At 39.1% G+C, this 22652-nt stretch overlaps 1 protein-coding gene across 1 annotated transcript; it reads right to left on the bottom strand.

Annotated features, from left to right (window-relative positions):
• Positions 1-14125: 14125 nt before the first annotated feature.
• On the bottom strand, positions 14126-14547 carry LOC132643940 (serine/arginine-rich splicing factor RSZ21-like). Its single transcript, XM_060360473.1, has 2 exons — positions 14454-14547; positions 14126-14361 (listed from the first exon to the last, which is right to left on the bottom strand). Exons 1-2 carry the CDS (start codon positions 14545-14547, stop codon positions 14126-14128), a joined length of 330 nt encoding a protein of 109 aa, XP_060216456.1.
• Between the last annotated feature and the right edge of the window lie 8105 nt (positions 14548-22652).

Below are 22652 nucleotides of genomic sequence, written 5' to 3'. Positions count from 1 at the left end.
GAACAAGTGGAGTGCTCCCGTACAATCGCTTAGAAGGCAGCCTACGGGTATGAACTGTCTCCCAGTCTACCTGTGGACATGAACGCAACATCTATAACAACAGGATGTCAGTACAAATAAAGTACTGAGTATGTAAGGCATGGAAAATAACATAATATAGATATGAAAGTAATAAGAGATAAGAGAGATAACATGTACATATGATTGCCTCTTAAGGCGAATGTAATGCTTGCTTAGCTAAAAAAAAACATTCTTATACATATATATACATATATATAATACCGTACCCGACCATATAGGCTTGGTGTTATCTGTACCCGGCCATATAGGCTAGGTGTTATCCGTACCCAACTGCAGTGGTGTGCACAATAGGTATCATACCCGGCCAACTATAGCACGGTTCGGTGTGAGAAAATACATACATATATATAAATCATGCATGATAGCCAAAATAAAAAGTTATAACTCTATCAGAGTGACGTAAGGTGGGTAACCTTTAATTTTTATTATGAAACTATCATCACGAACATATCTCACCTTGAAGGAACAATAATCATAAGATGAGATCCACAACAATGAATAAGATCAATAATCATGAGAAAAAGCATCAATAATATCATAAGATCAAGAATCATAGCTTCTAGCATTCCTAGAAATGGAGTTATTATAAGGACATTTGTATATGTTTGTATCATCAAGATCATGACAAAGAAAGAAAGGGACAGCCTTAACATACCTTATCGTCTCCTTAAATACTTAACGTCTATCCTCCTAATCATGAAACTCTTCATTCAAAATGATTCATACTAAGGTTAAGTCGTCGAAATGCTTACAAGGCTAACTAGTCTAATAAATGAGCTAACGAGATTCGGGCAGCATTTCCCCTATATCACTTACTTGCTACAAGCCTCAAAACAACTCCCAACGACACCAATAATAACAACAATACCATAGTCAAGAGATTACATTCAAATTAAACTTAAATCAATCCAAACCCCTCTTTCAATACTAATCCATAGCCATCAACTTCCCTTCAATACCTTATGATTTCTCTGCCATGATTCCCTTCACTTTTAGACTTACTAAACCACCAAATAAACTCAACATAAACAATAAGATGAATAACATACCTTGTACTTAAAGAACCTTTGCAACTCACAACTTTTCTCAAGATCAATTTCACCTCAACTCCAAGTAAAAACAAGAACAGCCACTTCCAGTTTAGGGTTTTGATCCTTAATCTCTCCTTGAAATAGCTTGAGATGATTAGGGATGATTAAAAGCAAGAACAACCACTTCCTATGAATTAGTTTAGGATTTTAATTCTTGATCTCTCCTTGAAATAGCTTGGGATGATTGCGGATGGTTGGGAGAGCTTAGAGAGTCTAGACGGATCTTTGTTTGATGAAAATATGATCCTCAAGTCGTGGCTCCTTTTATTTATAACAAAGAGAAAGTTTCCACCGCCTTCACTTCGACAGTCAACGGGACGGACCATCTCTCTGCTCGACGACCGTCGAGTGGTAGCGTCAACATACCTAATCAGAGATGACTCTCTGATGGTTGTTCGACGGTGGGGATTGACAGGCCGTCAACCATTCGACGGTCTGTCGAATTGGGTATCAAACTTCCCAATTGTCACACTCAGTTTCTTTTGATTCGTTCAATCTCCAATCTTTCTAATACTTGCTAGACATAGCTTAAACTCTCATATACATAGAATAAACATATAGAATCTCATATGACTTTGATGAAAATTTCACTTTCTAAATCCATGTCGGGTAACTCATGGAGAAACTCAACATATAAAGTACGGGGTGTAACAATCTATTCCTTCTTATAGGATGGCGCCTGCTGAGTTGAGAAAATTGAAGGAGTAGTGAAGGACTTGCTTGATAAAGGCTTTATCAGGCCTAGCACATTGTTGTAGGGAGCACCAACGTTGTTTGTGAGGAAGAAAGATGGCTCTTTGTGAATGTATATTGACAATAGCCAGTTAAATAAGGTTACAATAAAGAACAAGTACTCACTTCCGAGGATTGATGATTTGTTTGATCAATTGCAGGGTGCTAAATGGTTCTCGAAAATAGATTTGAGATCAGGGTATCACCAAGTGAGGATTAGAGAAAAAGATATTCCGAAGATAGCTTTCAGAACCAGATATGGTCACTTCGAGTTTCGCGTAATGTTATTTGGGTTGACTGTCACGACCCAAAACGATGGGCCATGGCTAGTGCCCGAGCTAGACACTCGTATACAAACCTAATAGATATAATCAAACTGAACTAAGGACAATATGTAAATTGTAAAAGCATGTTGCAGGCTGATAATGTCATATATCAGATTGAACCTGTCTCCTGGGGAGTCACAGTTAACCAAAACATAACAAAATGTGCAAACCGACAAGGCTGCCACTATAAACGGGAATATCCAAAGCTAACTGCGTCGATATAGCTGTCTAAACCTATACACAACCCACACATGTCTATAGACCTCTAAGAGTATAACAGTGAAATATCACGGGACAGGGCCCCGCCATACCCCTGGATATGCATAAGTCTATATCAAATGATCTGTACCAAAATGACTCAAGCTTCGGAACAATGGAGCTCTCCAATCAGCTGGGCAGAAATCTTAGGCTGGCGGATCACCAAACTGAGTGTCTGCACCTGCGGGCATGAAACGCAGCCCCCCAAAAGAAAGGGGGTCAGTACAGAAAATGTACTGAATATGTAAAGTATGAAACACAGTAGTGAAAGTCATGACTGAATGGAAAGATGACATGAGATAAGTATGATAATCAAGGGATACCAATGCATATGTACCTTATGTGGTGAGTCATGCATATATATACTCTGCATACTGTACCCGGCCCTTTAGTAAGGGACTCGGTTATCTAAATATATACCGTACCCCGGCCCTTTAGTAAGAGACTCGATTATCTAAATATATATTGTACTCGGCCCTTTAGTAAGGGACTCAGTTATGTAAATATATACCGTACCCGGCCCTTTAGTAAGGGACTCGGTTATGTAAATATATACCGTACCCGCCCCTTTAGTAAGGGACTCGGTTATGTAAATATATACCGTACCCGACCCTTTAGTGAGGGACTCGGTTATGTAAATATATACCGTACCCGGCCCTTTAGTAAGGGACTCGGTTATGTAATATATACCGTACCCGACCCTTTAGTAAGGGACTCGGTTATATAAATATATATGGTACTCGGCCCTTTAATAAGGGACTCGGTTATGTAAATATATACATATAAATACATTATAACATAAGTAGCATGCATGACAGCCCAAAGAATGCTATGACTCTATCGGAGTGACGTAAGGTCGGTAACCTCCGATTATATTATGGAATAATCATCATCGCTCTATCTCACCTTGAAGGAACGATTATTATAGGGCTAGATCAACAACAATGAATAAAATCGTGAAAATCATGAAATAGCCCAACATTCTCATAATAACATTGAAATCATAAACTTGGAACCTTTAAACATGAAATCATCATCATCATTATAATCATCATAGAATCATTCTCATCTTTAACATCATGAGAAACTTTAAGAATCGGGAACTTTTAGCTTTTGAAGACAAGAGGTTATGGAAACATTTATGGAATCATACCACAGGAATCATGCCTTTGAAAGAAAGGGACGAGCCTTAACATACTTGTTCAGCCTCCAATTATCTACACTTATTCGTCCGAGCTCGCAAGTCTACATTTAAGATGATTCACACTATCATTAGATACATCGTAGTATACTTGTGCTAAACTTTCAAGTAAACCTTTCTAGAATCTACCGAAATTTCGGCAGCATCTCCTTTGTTTATATGCCTAGCCCGAAATCTCAATTCAGCAACCAACAAAAATGACAACAATATCAACATTAATAACATCATCTCCAACACCAATATGTACCATAAAATATTCCTCACGACGTTTTTCCAATTTCCACAACCAACAACTTTATTATACGACCATTTAATCACTCTATCTTCGTGAATAAACCAGAAGTAATAATAATAAAGAGATATTCATACCTTATTCTTGTTGAAATAGCAATATCTTCAATATCCACTTGGAATCCACATCAAAATCCACCGCACAACAATACTAGAATTACGATTATGTGCTACCCGAGCCTCGACTAATCAAAATCACTCCAATTCCTCACTTTCTTTATGACATAAATACCCCTATATGTTGCTGAGCTCCCAATCTGATTTTTGGTGAAAAAATGGGGGTTTTCCCCTTTTATAAGGTTCAAATTCGGGTCAGGTCATTGTAGCAGTTTACTGTAGCATCACTGTAGCAGATCGATTACTGTAGCACGCGTTTCTGCTTTGTCAGCTGAACTTGTAACGTCCATAATTTTCTACTCCGATGTCCTATCGATGAGCGGTTTGTTGAGTTGGAAACTAGACTCGACGAACTTTATTTTAGGCTTTTGTTTCACTTCAAAACACTTCATATACTAAGAGATATTCGTCCCTCAAATTGGACCAAAATGTTCACACGAAACTTCACCCATCCTTCCTCCAAAGTCGTACTACTCCATTTCTTCCACTCATTTCCTTATAAAACCTTCCGGTATACCTTATATACATCCTTCACTCATTAAATATACTTAATAATGCTTGCTCCTTATATTCCAAAGTGGTTTTACTTAACCATAACTCAACGTATTTATGTTTCAAATTTGATAAGTGCTCTTCGAAGATACGGGGTGTAAGATTGACGAATGCACCGGCATTATTTATGGACTTGATGAACAACATCTTCAGACCTTTTCTAGATCTTTTCGTTACTGTATTTATCGATGATATTCTAGTATACTCTCGATTAGAGGCGGAGCATGCAGATCATTTGTGCGCTGTCCTTAAAGTTCTCCAGGATCATAAGTTATATTAAAGGTTCTCTAAATGTGAGTTTTCGTTGAACTCTGTGACTTTTCTGGGGCATATAATTTCAGCTGACGGTATCTGGGTGGATACGCAGAAGATTGAAGCCGTAAAGACTTGGCCAAGACCCACAACACTCACGGAGGTTTGTAGTTTTTTAGGCTTGGAAGGTTATTACAGGAGATTTGTAGAGGATTTTTCTTCCATTTCTGCACCACTAACGAAGCTGACTCAGAAAACAGCTAAGTTCGAGTGGACTGATGCTTGTGAGCGTAGTGTTCAGGAGTTCAAGAATAGATTGACTTCGACACCAGTCCTGACACTTCCAGAAGGATCGGAAGGCTATGTTATTTATTGCGATGCTTTAAGTGTTGGGTTAGGTTGTGTGTTGATGCAGCATGGTAAAGTTACAGCTTATGCTTTGAGTCAGTTACAGAAGCATGAGAAGAACTATCCAACACATGATATGGAGCTAGCCGCGGTGATTCATGCATTGAAGATGTGAAGGCACTACCTGAATGGAGTTCATGTTGATATCTATACAGACCATAAGAATCTCCAATATATTTTCAAGCAAAAGGAGTTGAATTTGCGTCAGAGCTGATGGCTGGAACTATTAAAGGATTATGATGTCAATAACTTGTACCATCCCAGAAAGGCGAACATAGTAGTCGATGCCTTCAGCCACAGATCTATAGGTAGCTTATCTTATGTGCAACAGGAGAAAAAAAAGTTAGTTCGTGAGCTTCAGTAGTTAGCTAGCCTAAGATTTCGACTATTGGACTCGAGTGATACGGGAGTTATTATTCAGGATTCAGCAATCTCATCTTTAGTAGCTAAGTTTAAGGAGCACCAGTACGAGGATCCTCTGTTAGTTCATTATAGAGATACAGCCCCTCAGAAGAAGAAGTCACCATTTGAGATTGCTGTACATGGAGTTCTCAGAAATCAAGGCGGACTGTGTGTTCCCGATGTTGCAGGATTACGTCGTCAGATTATAGGAGAAGCTCATTACTCCCGTTATTCTGTTCATCCAGGGACAACGAAGATGTATCATGATATTAAGGAAGTTTATTGGTGGGATGGAATGAAGAAAGACATAGCAGAGTTCGTAACCTAGTGTCCTAATTTCCAGCAGGCGAAGATTGAACATCAGAAGCCCATTGGATTATTGCAAGCAATTGAGATTTTAACATGGAAATGGGAAGCAATTAATATGGATTTCATTACAAGCTCCCAGTTCTCAGCGTAAGTTTGATTTCATATGGGTGATTGTTGATAGACTTTTAAAATCAACCTATTTTCTGCCTGTCAGGACTACTTACTCAGCCGAGGATTATGCGAAGCTTTATATCAAGGAGATACTAAGAATTCATGGTTTTTTGGTATCCATTATCTCCGACAAGGGTGCACAGTTTATAGCTAATTTCTGAAAATCCTTTCAGAAGGGTTTGGGGACTCAAGTGAACCTTAGCACAGTATTTCATCCCCAGACAGATGGGCAGGCTAGGCGTACTATTCAGACCCTCGAGGATATGCTACGAGCATATGTGTTACACTTCAGAGGTAACTTGGATGATCATTTTTTGCTTATTGAGTTCGCGTATAATAATAGTTATCATTCCAGTAGCTAGATGGTCCCATATGAGGCTTTATATAGGCGAAAGTGTAGGTCACCTATCAGATGGTTCGAAGCAGGGGAATCTAACTTAATAGGGCCAAATTTGATTCAACAAGTAGTAGAGAAGGTCAAGCTAATTCAAGATTGATTATTTGCAGCCCAGAGTCGTCAAAAGTCTTATGCAGATAATCGCTGATGACACTTAGAGTTCCAGGTTAATAATTGGGTATTCTTGAAGGTGTCACCTATGAAAGGAGTTATGAGATTTGTTGAGAAGGGTAAACTTAGTCCTCGGTATATTGGACCTTACAGGATTGTACGTAGAGTGGGCCAGTTGGCCTATGAGTTAGATCTACCTCCAGACTTAGAATCAGTCCATCCAGCCTTTCATGTATTGATTTTCATTAAGTGTATCGGAAATCCTTCCAGAATCGTACCTGTTGATGATGTTCAGTTCACCGAGCAACTATTATATGAAGAGGTTCCTATTGCCATTCTAGAAAGAAAGGTTCGGAGACTGAGGACTAAGGATGTTGTTTCAGTTAAAGTTCTTTGGAGGTACAGGAATATCGAGGAGATGACTTGGGAAGCTGAGGAAGATATGAGATCCAGATATCCAAATTTATTTCCACTCCCAGAAGAGGTTCAGACAAATACAACGTTACTTTCAGTTGCGTAGTGTTTTATTCCTTATGAATATTGGTCGTTTGAGGCCATTGTTGTTATTGTTTGTCGTGGCCCTGTGTGGCGTTGTGTATTTTGGGTTGTTGTTACAGATTGGTTATGCTATAGTTAAAGGGGAAACTCTGCCAAAAATTTTATAAGACCCCTAGGAATTTAACATTCGAGGACGAATGTTCTTAAGGAGGGAAGAATGTTATACCTTGTTTTCCGCATACGTTAAGGCTTCATTTTAAGTCAGTTGTCGTAGGTTCGCATTGGAGATAATCTGAGAAGTTGTGAATGAGGCATATGGGTGTAGCTCAGAGTTATATAAGTTTTTAAACATGTTTGGAAGATATTATGAAGGTTGGACTTCAAACGAATCAGAAAGAATACGTTTCGTCGGAAAAATTGGACGGAGACCATTTCAGGCCTACTTTCAAGGACCGTGAATAATTTCACGGGCTGTGAAAATGGTGTTTGGCCAACGTAAAATGGTGGCAGTGGGTGGAATTTTCTGGAATGGTTTCACGGCCAGTGAAATAATTCACGGTCCGTGAAAGTGACCGTGAAATTGAGGCGGTGGAATTTTCCCCTTTAGTTATAAATTAAAGGGCCACGACTTTGGCACTCATATTTCACCAAAAACAGATCCTTATTGCTCCTATAAGCTCTCTCAAACACCTAAATCATCCCAAACTCTTTCAAGGGAAGATTAACCCCAAAATCCTCAACTAGTTCATAGAAAGTTGTTGTTCTTACTTCTACTTGGAGCTATAGTGAATTTGATCTTGAAGAAAGTTGTGTGTGGCTAACGTTCTTCAAGTATAAGGTATGTTTTTATCATATTACTTATGTTGAGTTGATTTGGACATTTAGTAAGTCTTAAGGTGAAGAGAATCATGATGGAAAAGGTCATAAAGTGTTGTGTTGAAGTATTGGTTAGGAGTTAATTATGAAAGGAAGTTTTGGGGCTGAATTGAGTTTAATTTGAATGTAATCTTTTGGCTATGGTATTGTTGATATTGTTAATGATGTTTGGGAGTTGTTTTGAATTTTGGTGGAAGTAGGTGATATTGGGGAAATGCTGCCCAAATTTCGTTAGCTCGCTTAATAGTTTAGTTTGACCTTATAAGTGTTTCAATGAGTTAACATTAATATGAATAATCTTGAATGTATATTTTTAAGCTCGGAAGGATAGACGTTGAGTGGTTAGGTGGACGACGAGGTATGTTAAGGCTGTCCCTTTCTTTCTTATGGCATGATCTTATTAATACGAACTTATACAAACGATATCCATGATGACTCCATTCTTAGAAACATTAGGAGCTTATGTTCTTGATCCTCTTATGATATTATTGATTATTATCTCATGATTATTGATCTTCTCTTATGGTTATTGATTTTGTTTATTGTTGTTGATCTCATCTTATGGTTATTGTTCCTTCAAAGTAAGATATGTTGACGATGATAGTTCTATGGTAATAGGAGGTTTACCGACCTTACGTCACTCCAATAGAGTCATAATGCTTCTTTGAGCTCTCATGCATGATTTATATATATATATGTAGCTATTTTCTGACACTGGGTCGCGCTATAGTCGGCCGGGTACGACACCTATTATGCACACCACTGCAATTAGGTACGGAAACACCGAGCCTATATTGGCCAAGTACTGATGACACCGAGCCTATTATGGTCGGGTATAGTATTATCTCATATATATATGTTTGAAATGTTTTTTTTTTAAAGGAAAGCATGTATGACATCCGCCTCAATAGGCATTCAGATGCACAAGTTCTTTCTCTTACTCATGTTACTTCTATATCTTTATTATATTGATACTCAGTACATTATTCGTACTGATGTTTTGTTTGTGGATGCTGCGGTCATGCTCGTAGGTAGACAAAAAGGCAGATCAGACCCTTAGGCTGCCTTCTCAGCGCGTGTACAGGAGCACTCCACTTGTTCCGGAGTTGCAGACTAGTTGGCATGATTCTTTTGTGTTCATATGGGTATGAAGGGGTCCTGTCCCGTCTTTATTATGTTATGCACTCCAGTCGAGGCTCGTAGAAAGATATGCACAGTTAGATGTACTGTGACCTTCTCTGTCCATATTTTGTTGTATCATTATATTTGGACAGCTTTGTCGACTTGTGTACTTGAGATCAGCTTGATGACATAGATATGTATATACCTCTTTTGGGCTTATGTCCCTTACAGTTTATGATATCTATTAGTTAGCATTATGGCCCACTTAGGTATGATTATGTGATGCATGTATGTCATGGGGTGCTCGGTAGGTTAGCTCCGGATGCCCGTCCTGGCCCTCCGGTTGGGTCGTGACACAAGCTTAGAGTCTAGTTATTCACAAGGTTCCATGATTGTATTAAGCAAGATTCACCAAATAAACCCAATTTCATAGCTTAAGACTCAACAATTCAGAATAGGGTTAGTAAACCCATCTTCCCGAATTAACACCTTAAAACCACCATGGACTCCTTTCTAAATAGATAAAATAACAACAAAGAAGTAAAAGGGAACTTAACCAACGAAGAAATCAGTCCCAAGCTTTGTAAATAGCCTCTAAAATCTCTTAGGGTTTCAATTTTGTGAATAAATGAACAATGGTTCGAATTGGGAAATAGAAGGGGAATCTGCTCATCCCCGCTCCCGCGCTCAAGGTTCCACTTTCGCGCTCCCGCCTAGGCGGATGACCGTCCGCTGAGGCAAGTTTTATTAATCACATCATCCCTCACATCTGTGGGCCAGATCTCACGTGGGCGGAACCGTAGAAGCAGGAAACCAGAAAACCAGATTACACCAAGTCTCACCAAAAATCCTGACATTCACTCGAGACCTATCGAGTACAAACTGGACATGCAGACACACGTAAAAACACGTTAGGAACACAACAGTGGCCTTGAAATTCCCAACAGAGGTCACCTTGACTCAGTCAACCCCCAAACGGCCAAAACCAAGTTTCCGACCAAGGGTCCAAAATGCTCCCGAATGCCTCAAGAGCCAAACCAAACATCCCACCAAGTCATAATCGACCCTCCGGACCTCATGGAATGGAATTTCGAAAAAGGTTCGTTTAACCAAAAGTCAACTATTGGTCAAAAGTTTTTTGCTTTAAGGCTTTAATTTCCCCAAATCACTCTAAGACTCGCCCGTGTCGCCCATTCCTGCGGGTCAAAATCCAGCTAACGGGGCTTGGCGAAGGGTCAACGGGGGTAAATGGATCAAAAATGCAATAACAACCAAACGGGTCGTTACATCAGATACCAATTAAACAACCATTCGTACTCAAATAGAGAAGGAATTAAATGAAGGAAAGGTACCTGAGTTGGTGAAAAGCTGGGGATATCTCTCTCACTTATCTGCCTCGGTCTCCCAAGTAGCCTCATCAACAGGACGGTGCTTCTACTGCACCTTGACTGAAGCAATCTCCTTAGACCTCAGCTTCCTTACCTGTCGATCCAAAATTGCTATCGGCTCCTCCTCGAAGGACAAATTCAGATCGAACACCACCGAATCCCGCTGAATGATATAAGAACCGTCAAAATGGTATTTCTTTAACATGGAAACATGAAATACCATATGAGCACCTAACAGACTCGATGGAAAATCCAACTCATAAGCCACCTCACTAACACGACAGAGAATTTCGAAGGGACCAATAAACCTCGGGCTCAACTTGCCCTTCTTTCCAAATCACATCACACCCTTCATGTGTGAAACCTTCAATAGAACCTGCTCGGCAACCATAAACTCAAGATCACGAACCTTCCAGTTCGCATACTCTTTTTGACTACTGTGAGCTGCCAGAAGCTTTTCCTGAATTAGCTTCACCTTGTCCAAGGACTATATCAATAAATTCGTACCCCAAGGCCTTACCTAAAAAGCATCAAACCACCCAATCGGAGAATAAAATCTCCGACTATACAAAATATTGAACGGTGCCATGTCGATACTGGAGTGATAACTGTTGTTGTACACAAATTCGGCCAACAATAAGAACTGGTCCCAATGACCACCAAAGTCGATAACATAAGCCCTCAACATGTCCTCAAGCACATATACAGTCCTCTCGGACTGACTATTGATCTCTGGATGAAACGCGGTGCTAAGATCCAACTGAGTACCCAACTCCTTCTGCAAATTCCTCTAGAAGTGAGAAGTAAACTTAGGGCCTCTATCTGAGATGATAGAAATGGGCACCCCATGCAATGGGACGATCTCTCTAATGTAAATCCGCACCAACTCCTCTGCAGTGTAAGTCATCTAAACCGGAATGAAGTGCGCAGACTTAGCCAACCTATCCATAATAACCCAAATCGTATCAAACTTGCCCAAGGTCTTCGGTAGACCAACCACGAAATCCATCACAGTCCTCTCCCACTTCCATTCTGGAATGGGCATCCTCTGAAGCACCCCCACTTGGTCTCTGGTGCTCATACTTAACTTGCTGACAATTAAAACATTGAGAAATAAAATTTGTGAGGTCCGACTTCATCCTTCTCAACCAGTAGTGCTGCCTTAAATCACGATACATCTTTGTTGCACCCGAATGAATAGAATATCTAGAACTATCAGCCCCTCCCAATATCAAACGAATCAAACCACCCACATGAGGAACGCAAACGCACCCCTTAATCCTCAAGACACCCTTGCTATCAGGAATGTTCTCCTTGGCCTCACTACTCAACACCTTATCCCGAATCTTACACAACTTCACATCATCGAACTACTGGCTTTAATCTGCTCCAAAAGAGACAACCTCGTCTCAACACAAGCCAGAACCTTGCCAGATTCAGAAATGTCCAATCTCACAAAGCTATTAGCCAGGGTCTGAACCTCAATGGCTTAAGGACGCTCCTCAACAACCAAACAACTAAGCTACCCATACTCACCGCCTTTCGGCTTAACGCATTAGCTACCACATTTGCCTTGTTTGGATGGTAAAAAATGGTTATATCATAATCCTTAAGCAACTCCATTCGCATATGTTGTCTCGAATTGAGATCCCTCTGATTGAACACATGTTGAAGACTATGGTGATCGGTAAACACCTCACAAACCCCATACAAATAATGCCACCAAATCTTCAACGCGAAGACTACCGTTGCCAACACCAAGTCATGAGTAGGGCAGTTCTTCTCATGAACCTTCAATTGCCTCGAAGCATACGCAATTACATTTCCCACTTGTATCAATACACAACCCAAACCGATGCAAGATGCATCACAATATATGGTGAAGTCCTTACCTTCCATGGGTAATGCCAAAATCGGGGCTAAATACAACAAAGCCTTGAGCTTTTAGAAGCTCTCTTTACACTCATTGGACCTCAAGAAAAGAACATTCTTCTGAGTCAACTGAGTCAAATGCGAAGCAATTGAAGAAAACCCTTTCACAAACCAGCAATATTAGCTAGCAAGGCCCATGAAACTACGAATCTCACTAACTGAGGTAGGCCTCGCCCAATCCCTAACAGCCTCGATCTTCTTGGGATCAACCATAATCCCGTGCTTAGACTCAACATGGCCCAAAAATACCACAGAACTAAGCCAAAACTCACACTTAGAAAACTTGGCATACAAATTCTTGTCCTTCAATACACCAAGCACAATCCTCAAGCGCTTCTCATGCTCTTCCTTACTTCGAGAATAAACTAATATTTCATCGATGAACACAATCACGAACGAATCCAAATACGTCTTGAAGATCCCATTCATCAAATCCATAAATGCTGCGGGGGCATTGGTAAGCCTGAACGACATAACCAAAAACTCATAATGACTATAAAGGGTCCTGAAGGCTGTCTTCAGAATGTCCTCTGCTCGGATCTTCAACTAATGATACCCTAAACTCAAGTAGATCTTAGAGAAGACTGATGCACCTTGAAGCTGATCAAATAAGTCATATATGTAAGGTATCGAATACATGTTCCAAATAGTAACCTTGTTCACTTGTCGATAATCGATACACATCCGCATAAATCCATCTTTCTTCTTCGTAAATAGTACGGGGGCACCCCAACGGGATACACTAGGATGAATGAACCCCTTGCTCCACATATCCTGCAACTGTTCCTTCAACTCTCTCAACTCGGTTGGAGTCATATGGTAAGGTAGACTAGAAATAAGCTGAGTGCCTGGCTCCAAATCAATATAGAAATTAATGTCACAGTCGGGCGACACACTAGGCAAGTCTGCGGGAAAGGCCTCCGTAAACTCATGAACTATTGGAACAGACTCCAAGGAAGGAGTATCCACGCTTTTATCATGAATATGACCCAAGTAGGCTACACATCCTATATCCACTAAGTAGGCTAAACATCCTATATCCACTAACTTCTTCGCTCGGAGGTACGAGATAATCTTCTTAGGAGCAGGGTTGGGAGTATCCTTCCACACCAAACGCGGAATACTGGGCATAGCTAACGTGATTGTCTTGGCGTGACAGTCCAAGATTGCATGGTACGGAGATAACCAATTCATGCCCAATATAATATCAAAGTCTACCATACTAAGGATCACCAAGTCTACCCATGTATCATAGTCCATAAAAGTAACCACGCAAGCCTGATAGACTTGATCTACTATCACAAAATCGCCAACTGGAGTAGACACACATATGGGCACATCAAGAATATTAGAAGTCACATCCAATCATTAAAAAAGTAGGTAGACACATATAAGAAGGAAAAACCCGGATCAAATAAAATTGGTTGCCTGATAACAAATAGAAATGGTACCTGTGATGACTGCATTAGAAGCCTCTGCTCTGGTCTACTAGGAAAGACATAATAATGGACCCGTCCGCCACCAGACTGCGTATCACCTCAGCAACTCTGGCCTAATTGAGCTCTTCCCTTAGAACGCTGAGAACCGCCCCTACCGGTATGACAACCACCTCAAGCAGACTGAGAACCACCACGGCCTGTAGGAGCACCGCCCCTACTATAATGTCCACCCCTGCTCGCTGAAGGTGTTGCAGTCTTGGGAGTCTGAAATTTGGAATCCTGTTGGGTTCCACTCTGTCTAGGCTTGGGACACTCTCTAGCAAAATGGCCCAAGTTGCCACACTCATAGCAGTTAACCTCTCGGGGCTGTGACATAGAAGTCGAAGAGCCGGTATAACCTCTACGGTCTGCAGGTTGAGAAACGAAACCCCTAGAAGTCTACCCAACACTGTAACCGCTCTGTCTTGAAGGACCACTAGTTGAGGCCTGAAGCGCTAACTGGATGGGGTGGCCAGGATAATGCTGATGAGTCCTGCTTGACTGGCCCCACCTCTAGAAGCATAACCACTAAAATTGCCATCCTGATGGGCCATCTTGTCGCTACCCCCACAGTGTGCTCGGAGCCTAGCAGACTCCACCCTCATAGCATGATCCACCACGGATTGGAATAAAGACCCTATGGCAACAAGTTGAAGACAAGCCAACTGCAGCGGGAGTACCAATCCCCTGACAAACCTCCTAACCCTCTCAGTCTAGGTAGGAATCAACTGAACAGCATATCGAACTAGGGTAAGGAACCAGGCCTCGTACTCAGCTACAGACAAACCCATCTCCTCCAGGTTTTTGAACTCATCTCTTCTCATTTCCCAAAGAGTGAAAGGGACGTACTTCTGCAAGAATGCCTGATGAAACTGGACCCAGGACAACGGAGGGGACCCAACTAGCCGACACTCGACAAAAGACCTCCACCACACCTTAGCATCACCTCGAAACTGGTAAGATACATAATCAACCCCATGGGAATAAAAAATATGTATCTTGTACAACCTCTTATGACTGTCAACTATAAACTCATAGGCATCCTCAGATAAAGTACCAAAGAACTTCGGCGGCTCCATCTTAATAAATCTGGAAAACATCTTCTGGTCCCCAACGGTTATAGTTGGGCCAGTAACAGGCCTAGAAGCACATATAGGTGCCGAGATCTTATCGATACGTACAGCCATAGCAATAGTAGGCTGCATCCCCTGAGTCTTTTTTCCTGCTTAGGAGTCTGCGCTCCGGCTCTAGTCTGTGACCCTTCTGGTGTGGCTGGATTGCCCTCACCGCATGCCTCCTATCAAGATAGTAAAGAAGACGGACCATGGTGTCCTGAATCACTGGAGTAGAATCATCTCGGGCTGAGTCTGGGCTGGTCCCAACTCTCCCTCATCTGCGGGCTCATGCTCAGGCTAATGCTCTGGCTCTCGTAATAAGGATCTGCCATGTTTCTAACCAACCTTAGGGGGCCTTCCCCTAGCTGGTGTAGCACCACAGCCTCTGCCACGGCCACGACCTCTCGTTCGGCCTTGTCCTCGTGCTCTGGCCTCAGCGGAGGGCTCGGGCACCTTATCCCTCGCGATAGTAGCATGGGTCCTCATCATCTGTGAGAGAATAGAAGTGAAGTCAGCTACCAATTTGAACATCCTAGATACCAATTTGAATACTATAGATACCAATTTGAATAGAGTAGCACGAACGAACGAAAGAATTTGAAGTTTCCTAAATGTCCTATAGCCTGTCGCAGATAAGTATGGAGCTCATCGTACCGATCCGCAAGACTCTACTGGACATGCTCTTGTACTTATAAGGTCGGGTAACCTAGGGCTCTGATACCAACTTGTCACGACCCAACTCGTGGATCGAGCGGGCACCCACGCTAACCCCCTGGTTGACGAACCCTTCCGGAAGGTATAGTTTACTTTCCATGTCAATGTCTAACATATGCTTCACTAATTGGAGTCTAACCAAAAGGTAAACTGTAACCTACCTCGATGCTGAGTCGGTACCACGAACTATCCAACTTGAGCCTTGCCCTTCCGAAGAGCTTTCGAAAGATCGACGTCTATCCAACAATGCATTCTATGTAAGAAATAGAGAGTAACGATATCCATAAATCTATAATACTAATCGAATCGAAAATAACTCTTTGAAAGAGGGAAATCGGACCCACAAGGGAAAAATAGGAATTTCGAGATTAAATCGGTAACCCAATGTTTTATAAGTTCAATACTATTCCCTAATTGCTAAATAAACTCAAGAAATCATTAATTTCCCCATTAGATCAAAAAACCCTAATTTGAGATGAAACCCTTACTTTCCATATAATCTAATTCATAATCAAATTGAGATTCAAGCTTAGAGTCTAGTTATTCACAAGGGTCCATGATCGTATTAAGCAAGATTCACCAAATAAACCCATTTTCATAGCTTAAGACTCTAGAATTCACAATAGGGCTAGTAACACATCTTCCCCGATTAACACCTTAAAACCACCATGGATTCCTTTCTAGATAAATAAAATAACCACAAAGAAGTAAATGGAACTTACCCAATAAAGAAATCACCCCTAAGCTCTATAAATCGCCTTAGAGATTTCAATTTAGTGAATGAATGAAGAATGGTTCAAATTGGGAAATAAAAGGGGAATTTGTTCAGTAATCCCCGCTTCCACGCTCAAGGTTCTGCTTTCGTGCTCCCGCATCTGCGAATGACCGTCTGCTGAGGCGGGTTTCATTAATCGTATCATCCCTCGCGTCTGCAGGCCATGTCCCACGTGGGCGGACCTGCAGAGGCGGGACACTAGAAAACTAGATTTCCTAGTTTTCACCAAGTCTCATCACATATCCCGACATTCACCCGAGACCTCTCGAGTACAAACTGGACATGCAGACATATGTAAAAACATGCTACGGACTCAACTGTAGCTTCGAAATTCCCAATGGCGGTCACGTCAAATCAGTTAACCCCCAAACGGCCAAAAACAAGTTTCCAACCAAGGGTCCAAAACGCTCTCGAATGCCTCGAGAATCAAACCAAACATCCAACCAAGTCATAATCGACCCTCCGGACCTCATGGAATCGACGGATTTCTGAGTAAGGTTTGTTTACCCAAAAGTCAACTAATTGTTAAAGGTTTTTCGCTTTAAGGCTTTAATTTCCCCTAATCACACTCACTCGCCCGATAACCTCAGGAACCGTGCCGCCCATCCCCGTGGATCAAAATCTAGCTAATGGGGCTCTAGAAAGGGTCAACAGGGGTAAATGGGTCAAAAAGGTAATACCGACCAAATGAGTCGTTACAACATGTAAAATCGGTACAGTTGAATTTGGTAGTGGGTTAAAGGATACGTGAATTGATTTGTTATAAGCAAGAATATAAGTGACAATGTAATGGAATAAAGTAAATATAGAGCAATAATTAAGTAAAATAAGCATGGGCCCTTGGATCCCAGGGGAATCTCTTAATGAGGATGATTCCGGTTGAACACTCAGCCTTTAAGAACACTTCATTTCCGGAACAAAAGTAAGTATGATGTATTTCTATATGATTTTGGATGCCTTACAATAGAATGAGAACCTCTATTTATACTAGAGCTATGGGGTGCATGATCCACAAATCATGGCCCCTTAATTACCAACATAAATGTTGCAATAAAAGGTAATTAAGGGGTGAGAATGAATGGTAATAAAAGGAATTAATGCGCATCTAAGACTCGAGGAAGACTTGGGATTCTTGTAACGTTTGTGCATTGAATGACGTTTGAGCTTCTCCGACCCATTAGAGTTTTTGTCTCCGATAGAGGTTACCAGTCGTTATGCTTTCCTGGAGCCCCTCGCTTGCTGACTCAAATCTGACATTTCACCATCTCCATGTGTCATCTTTTGATACGTCTACTTGGTGTTTATGGATTTTTCCCTATATAATTACTATATTTTATTGTCTCTTGTTTGTTCATGCTTATGTTATCATCTCTAATATTTTTCCGATATATATTTTACGACCCTAAGAATGCACATAATACATCCAAAATAGCCAAATTACAAACACCTCTAATCATAATCAACCTTAAAAGACAAAAAATTAACCACATATTTATTGGGCAAAGTGCATGGATATCGGATTTTAACACTGTCATTTATTTTATGGCCGTTTTTTAAATTGTTTTGCATGTGGACGCACTTCGAACAACTTTAAACATATGATGTCTGGAGTTAGTTTTGACAAGCCTAATTTCAGATAAAATTTCAGAAGTTTCAAAAAAAGGAAAGGTTAAACAATTTTGACCATCACTCCACAACTCATCTTTGTAAAGGCGGAATCACAATTAGCATTTGATAGGTTTAACTTTTAAGATTTTTATCATTGAATTCATTTTATTTTAAATTTTGGGTTCAAATTTAATATTCATTGAAACTTTAATCTAGTGATGTTTTACGTGTATATTTAAACCTAGCACTGTGTTCGATTTAGCCGCACCACAAAGTTGCATCCGCCAGCGTTAAGTGGATCTGTTTCTTCGTACACATTACTATTTTTTAGATGTATATAATTTATATCCATAAAAGTTCTTTGAAAATTGAAGCAGCCTAGACTACTCTTCCCTAAGTTCAACATGAAGGTACGATAACATCAGTCCAAATTATACCATAAAAATCCGAGTAATTTTTTTAAAAAGTCACGCAACTTGGCAAATTATCTAATAAAGTCACTTATTTAATTTTTGTCTCAATAAAATCACTTAATATATACCATATTTCCTACAAAATAACTCTAACAAATAGCATAATAGCTGTTTCTCCATTAATCCTATAGTTGGGATAAGTTGCAGCTAACTTTTTATTACTTGTTTGAAATGCTTATGTCTAGAACTAGCGGCACCCATGCTTTGATTTTATTATATTTGTGACAAGTTCAGACACAATTCCTCTATATTTGTATCTTTAAAATTGGAATAATATTATGCAAAAACCGTGTTGAAGGTTAAAAAACACAAATCAGTTGTAACCAATACTTCACAACAAACAGTTTTAATTTGAAGCAATTTTTTATTTTCTTCCTCAATATATTACTACAAATACTCCTAAAAGTTATGACCTAACTAATGCCAATAATTCTTCAAATTAGGGAAACGATCTTTTATATAGTTGATCCATTTGTTTTGGGCTATTAGGTAAAATTTTTAGTATGTGGGTCTATCCAAGTTTAGTTTAAGGTGGAAAAATTGAGTTATTTTGTAGGAAACATTATATAAGTTGAGTGACGACTTTATTAATAAAAAAATATAATATAAGTAATTTTACTAGGCAATTTTGTAAGTTAAGTACATTTGAGAAATTTACTCTAAAAAAAACTAAACTTTTATGATGAAAAATAATAATAGTTACTGAAACGCTTTTCAGTTTTCATTATAAAAAGTATCAAGGATCAATAAGTATATATGAAATTCATATTGCTCAAATATCAAAATACTTTTGCAATAAATTAATTTACCTATGTTGTTAACAGATAGTGCTTGAAAAAGATGCTTCCATATAAACACTTTGTAGTCCTTGGACTATGAGGAGACCAAAATGTAGATTGTTTGAGCAGATTCTTAATGTTTTTAGTTTGAGATTAGTGTGTTAATTTAATAGGATTCTCGTTTTTTTTTTTTTTTTTTTTTTTGAATAAAAATTTCAGTAGATTGTTCTTATTTTTCAAATAGGAAAGACTATAGTTTCTTTTCCAGTTTAGAGATACTATTGTATGATGATAATATCCAAATCCATTTCTCAAAGAGAAAGTGTATACAGTCGTCGCAATATAATTTACCCAATTATGAGTCGGGGTCGAATTCCACAGAGAACAATATAGAGGAGATTAAGAAAGTAAAGAATTTATCACCAACTAAGCTAAGCCAAACACTTTTTCAATATTTGATTTTTGATTTAAGAATTAACAAAAAATAAAACTCACTAGAAAGCGGGTAAAATGATCAATGGCCAAGCATGAATACAAGGGACTCTCAAATAACGCTCCAATATATCACGATTTTATAACTAAGAGCGAGTCTATATTAATAGATAATGATTTCTTAAATCTCATTGAAAGTCTTCCAACCAAATCATTGAATTTCACTCTAAGCTCTTCCAAGCCTTAGAGTGTAATATTAAGGACAACCAATTGAATCTCAAGTTAACTTTTCTATTCCTAGCTCAAGTTATTAGATGAGGTTAATAGCCCCGAATCCTTGTTAATTAATCATTCTCAACCCCAATTTTCCTCTTCCGAGCTCAAATCGAAGTAAATGGGCGAGTCCTAGGGTTAGTTAATCCCTGAAGAAACATTAAAGAACGAGATTAATTAAAGAAACAAAGACTCAATTCAATAGAAAAAAAAATCATTCAATACATAAGCATAACAAGAGATAATCCAACTTTGCAAATGAATATTTCCATAAACATGATAAAGTGATGGAATAAAATTCTACACACTTAGATATACAATACAAAGCAAGGAATTGAGGAAAGGGTTAAGAAATTTCTCATTAAAGTGCTCCAATCTTCTCGTTCAATTGTGTGATTGATGATGAATCCTAGCTTCCAAGCTTGAAATGTGGCCAAAGATGAATATAATTTCCCTCAAGCCTTGCTTTGTAGACCTCCAATTTTTCCAATCAAAAATCACAAAATTAACCTTCAGTTTTTTTAGATTTTCGAAATTGCAAATCTGGCCAATTTTTGTGCTTCTAGCCAGTTTTTCCTTTTCTTCGTTTTAGCTCCTTTTTGTCTCATTTTCACTTGGTTTCTTCCCGATCACTTTTAAATCACATAAAATCTGTAAAATGGAAGTAACGACATTAAATACACTATTTTCTAAATCAAACTTAGCAAAAATATAAGATTAATGAAGACACGAGTTGGTAAAATATCAACTTATCAAACCCCAAAATTTAAACTATTGCTTGTCCTCAAGCTATTCAAAACATACAATCTCCATCCAAGGAATCAAGTCAATAGTGCACCAACATCATACCAAGTCAAAAAGTTTACGTTAAGCACAAACACATGACTTTGATTGGTATCAACAATTAATCCAAAACATATGAATCACCAACTTCTCAAAAACTTCATTTAAAAAAAAAAAAAAAAACACTAAGTTAATCAAAGTAGCAATCAAGTCATGACACTAAAGCTTCAAAATTTTCCTCATTATCACAAAATAACTTTCTTTTGTTCATTCCTCTCAATTGAAAAATGGAACACATTCACAACTCAAATCTCCATGCGCCCTCACAATCAAGAGAGAATCCCAAACTCGCAGAATGCAATTTAAAATACACATGGGATTTCAAATGGAAAGAATTAACTCTCTTCTCTCACAAAGATGTCAAAATGCACAAGTAGTACCATAAGCTTTCTCTTCATGTATTTTTTCACTAATGTAGACACACTTGATTCAAAATCAATTAGGACTTAACGGGTTTCAATGTAGGCTTTTGGTTAAGGTAGGGGCATAATTTGGAAATAGTGACTGAAGACGTCCCTAAACACTACAATTTTCAACAATCAAAGCACACTTCCTTTAAAAAATTTCTACACTTTTATTCATCTTTTCATTTCAACAACTAGTCTTCCCTTTATTCACCACTCTCCATTATTCCTTCCTTTTTCTTCTCTCTCTTTTTTTTCTTTTCAAAATAAAAAGAAAGTTTCCAAAAATATTTATTTTTTTATTTACTACTTTTTTTGTCATTTTCTTTAACTTTTGACCATTCAAGAAACTTCCATATCACAATTTTACCAACCATCACCCCCAAATTTAGGTTTTTAGCCTATGTTTGCATTGTCAAAGCGCTTAGGGAGGTAGGGTGCCAAAAAATAGATCAATAGAGAACGAAAGGTTAAAGTTCGTAACATGATTGCCAAAGAAAATGTTAAAAGCTCAAAAGAGGTTGACTAGGGAAAATATGTAAGCTTTGAAAATTTAAGGCGCAAAAACGGTACAATGAAGATCTACCATCATTTTTCAAACCAAGTTAGTCTAGGATTTCTCCTTGAAAGGCATTCCGGACAAGTTCTAGACCATAAGATATGCAAAAGAACTCACAAATAAACCTCACGACACATGGCACATGAAAACTCAAGTGAAATATGTATTCAAAATCCAATTGAAACAAATGAACTCAAAGAAATTCACTTATAGTCTAAAGAGACCATTTTGTGAACGAAAGAGCCAAACATTGAATCTAAAAATCACAACAAGAATCCTTACTTCAATCGTTTTTTTTTTCAAAAATCAAGAATTCATATGCCAAAGTTTTAACACCAATTTTACTCCTAAACTACGTAAAAATCACTTCTACACCTAACCTACTATACGGGTCGTTATGTGCCTTTTGACCATTTTTCCCTTGTTGACGAATTTCCGATATTATAAAGCGTTTCTAGTGAAAACTGAAGGATTTAGAACCCGTAATTGAAGGAGTTTGACCTATAGTTGACTTTTGGAAAAACGAACCTTTTCCGAATTTTCGTCTATTCCGTGAGGTCCGGAGGGTCGATTACGACTTGGTGGGATGGGTGATTTGGTTCTCGAGGAGTTTCCTTTTTTGCCTTCGGCTATTACCGGCTGGCAAGGCTTGGCCCAACATTGGATTTGTTTGAAAACTACCAA

Source organism: Lycium barbarum, chromosome 6 (genome assembly GCF_019175385.1).
Source record: "Lycium barbarum isolate Lr01 chromosome 6, ASM1917538v2, whole genome shotgun sequence".
In the NCBI taxonomy this organism is placed as follows: domain Eukaryota; kingdom Viridiplantae; phylum Streptophyta; class Magnoliopsida; order Solanales; family Solanaceae; genus Lycium; species Lycium barbarum.
The sequence above is the reverse complement of the archived record's forward strand: the minus strand, read 5'-3'. Positions and strand labels throughout refer to the sequence as shown.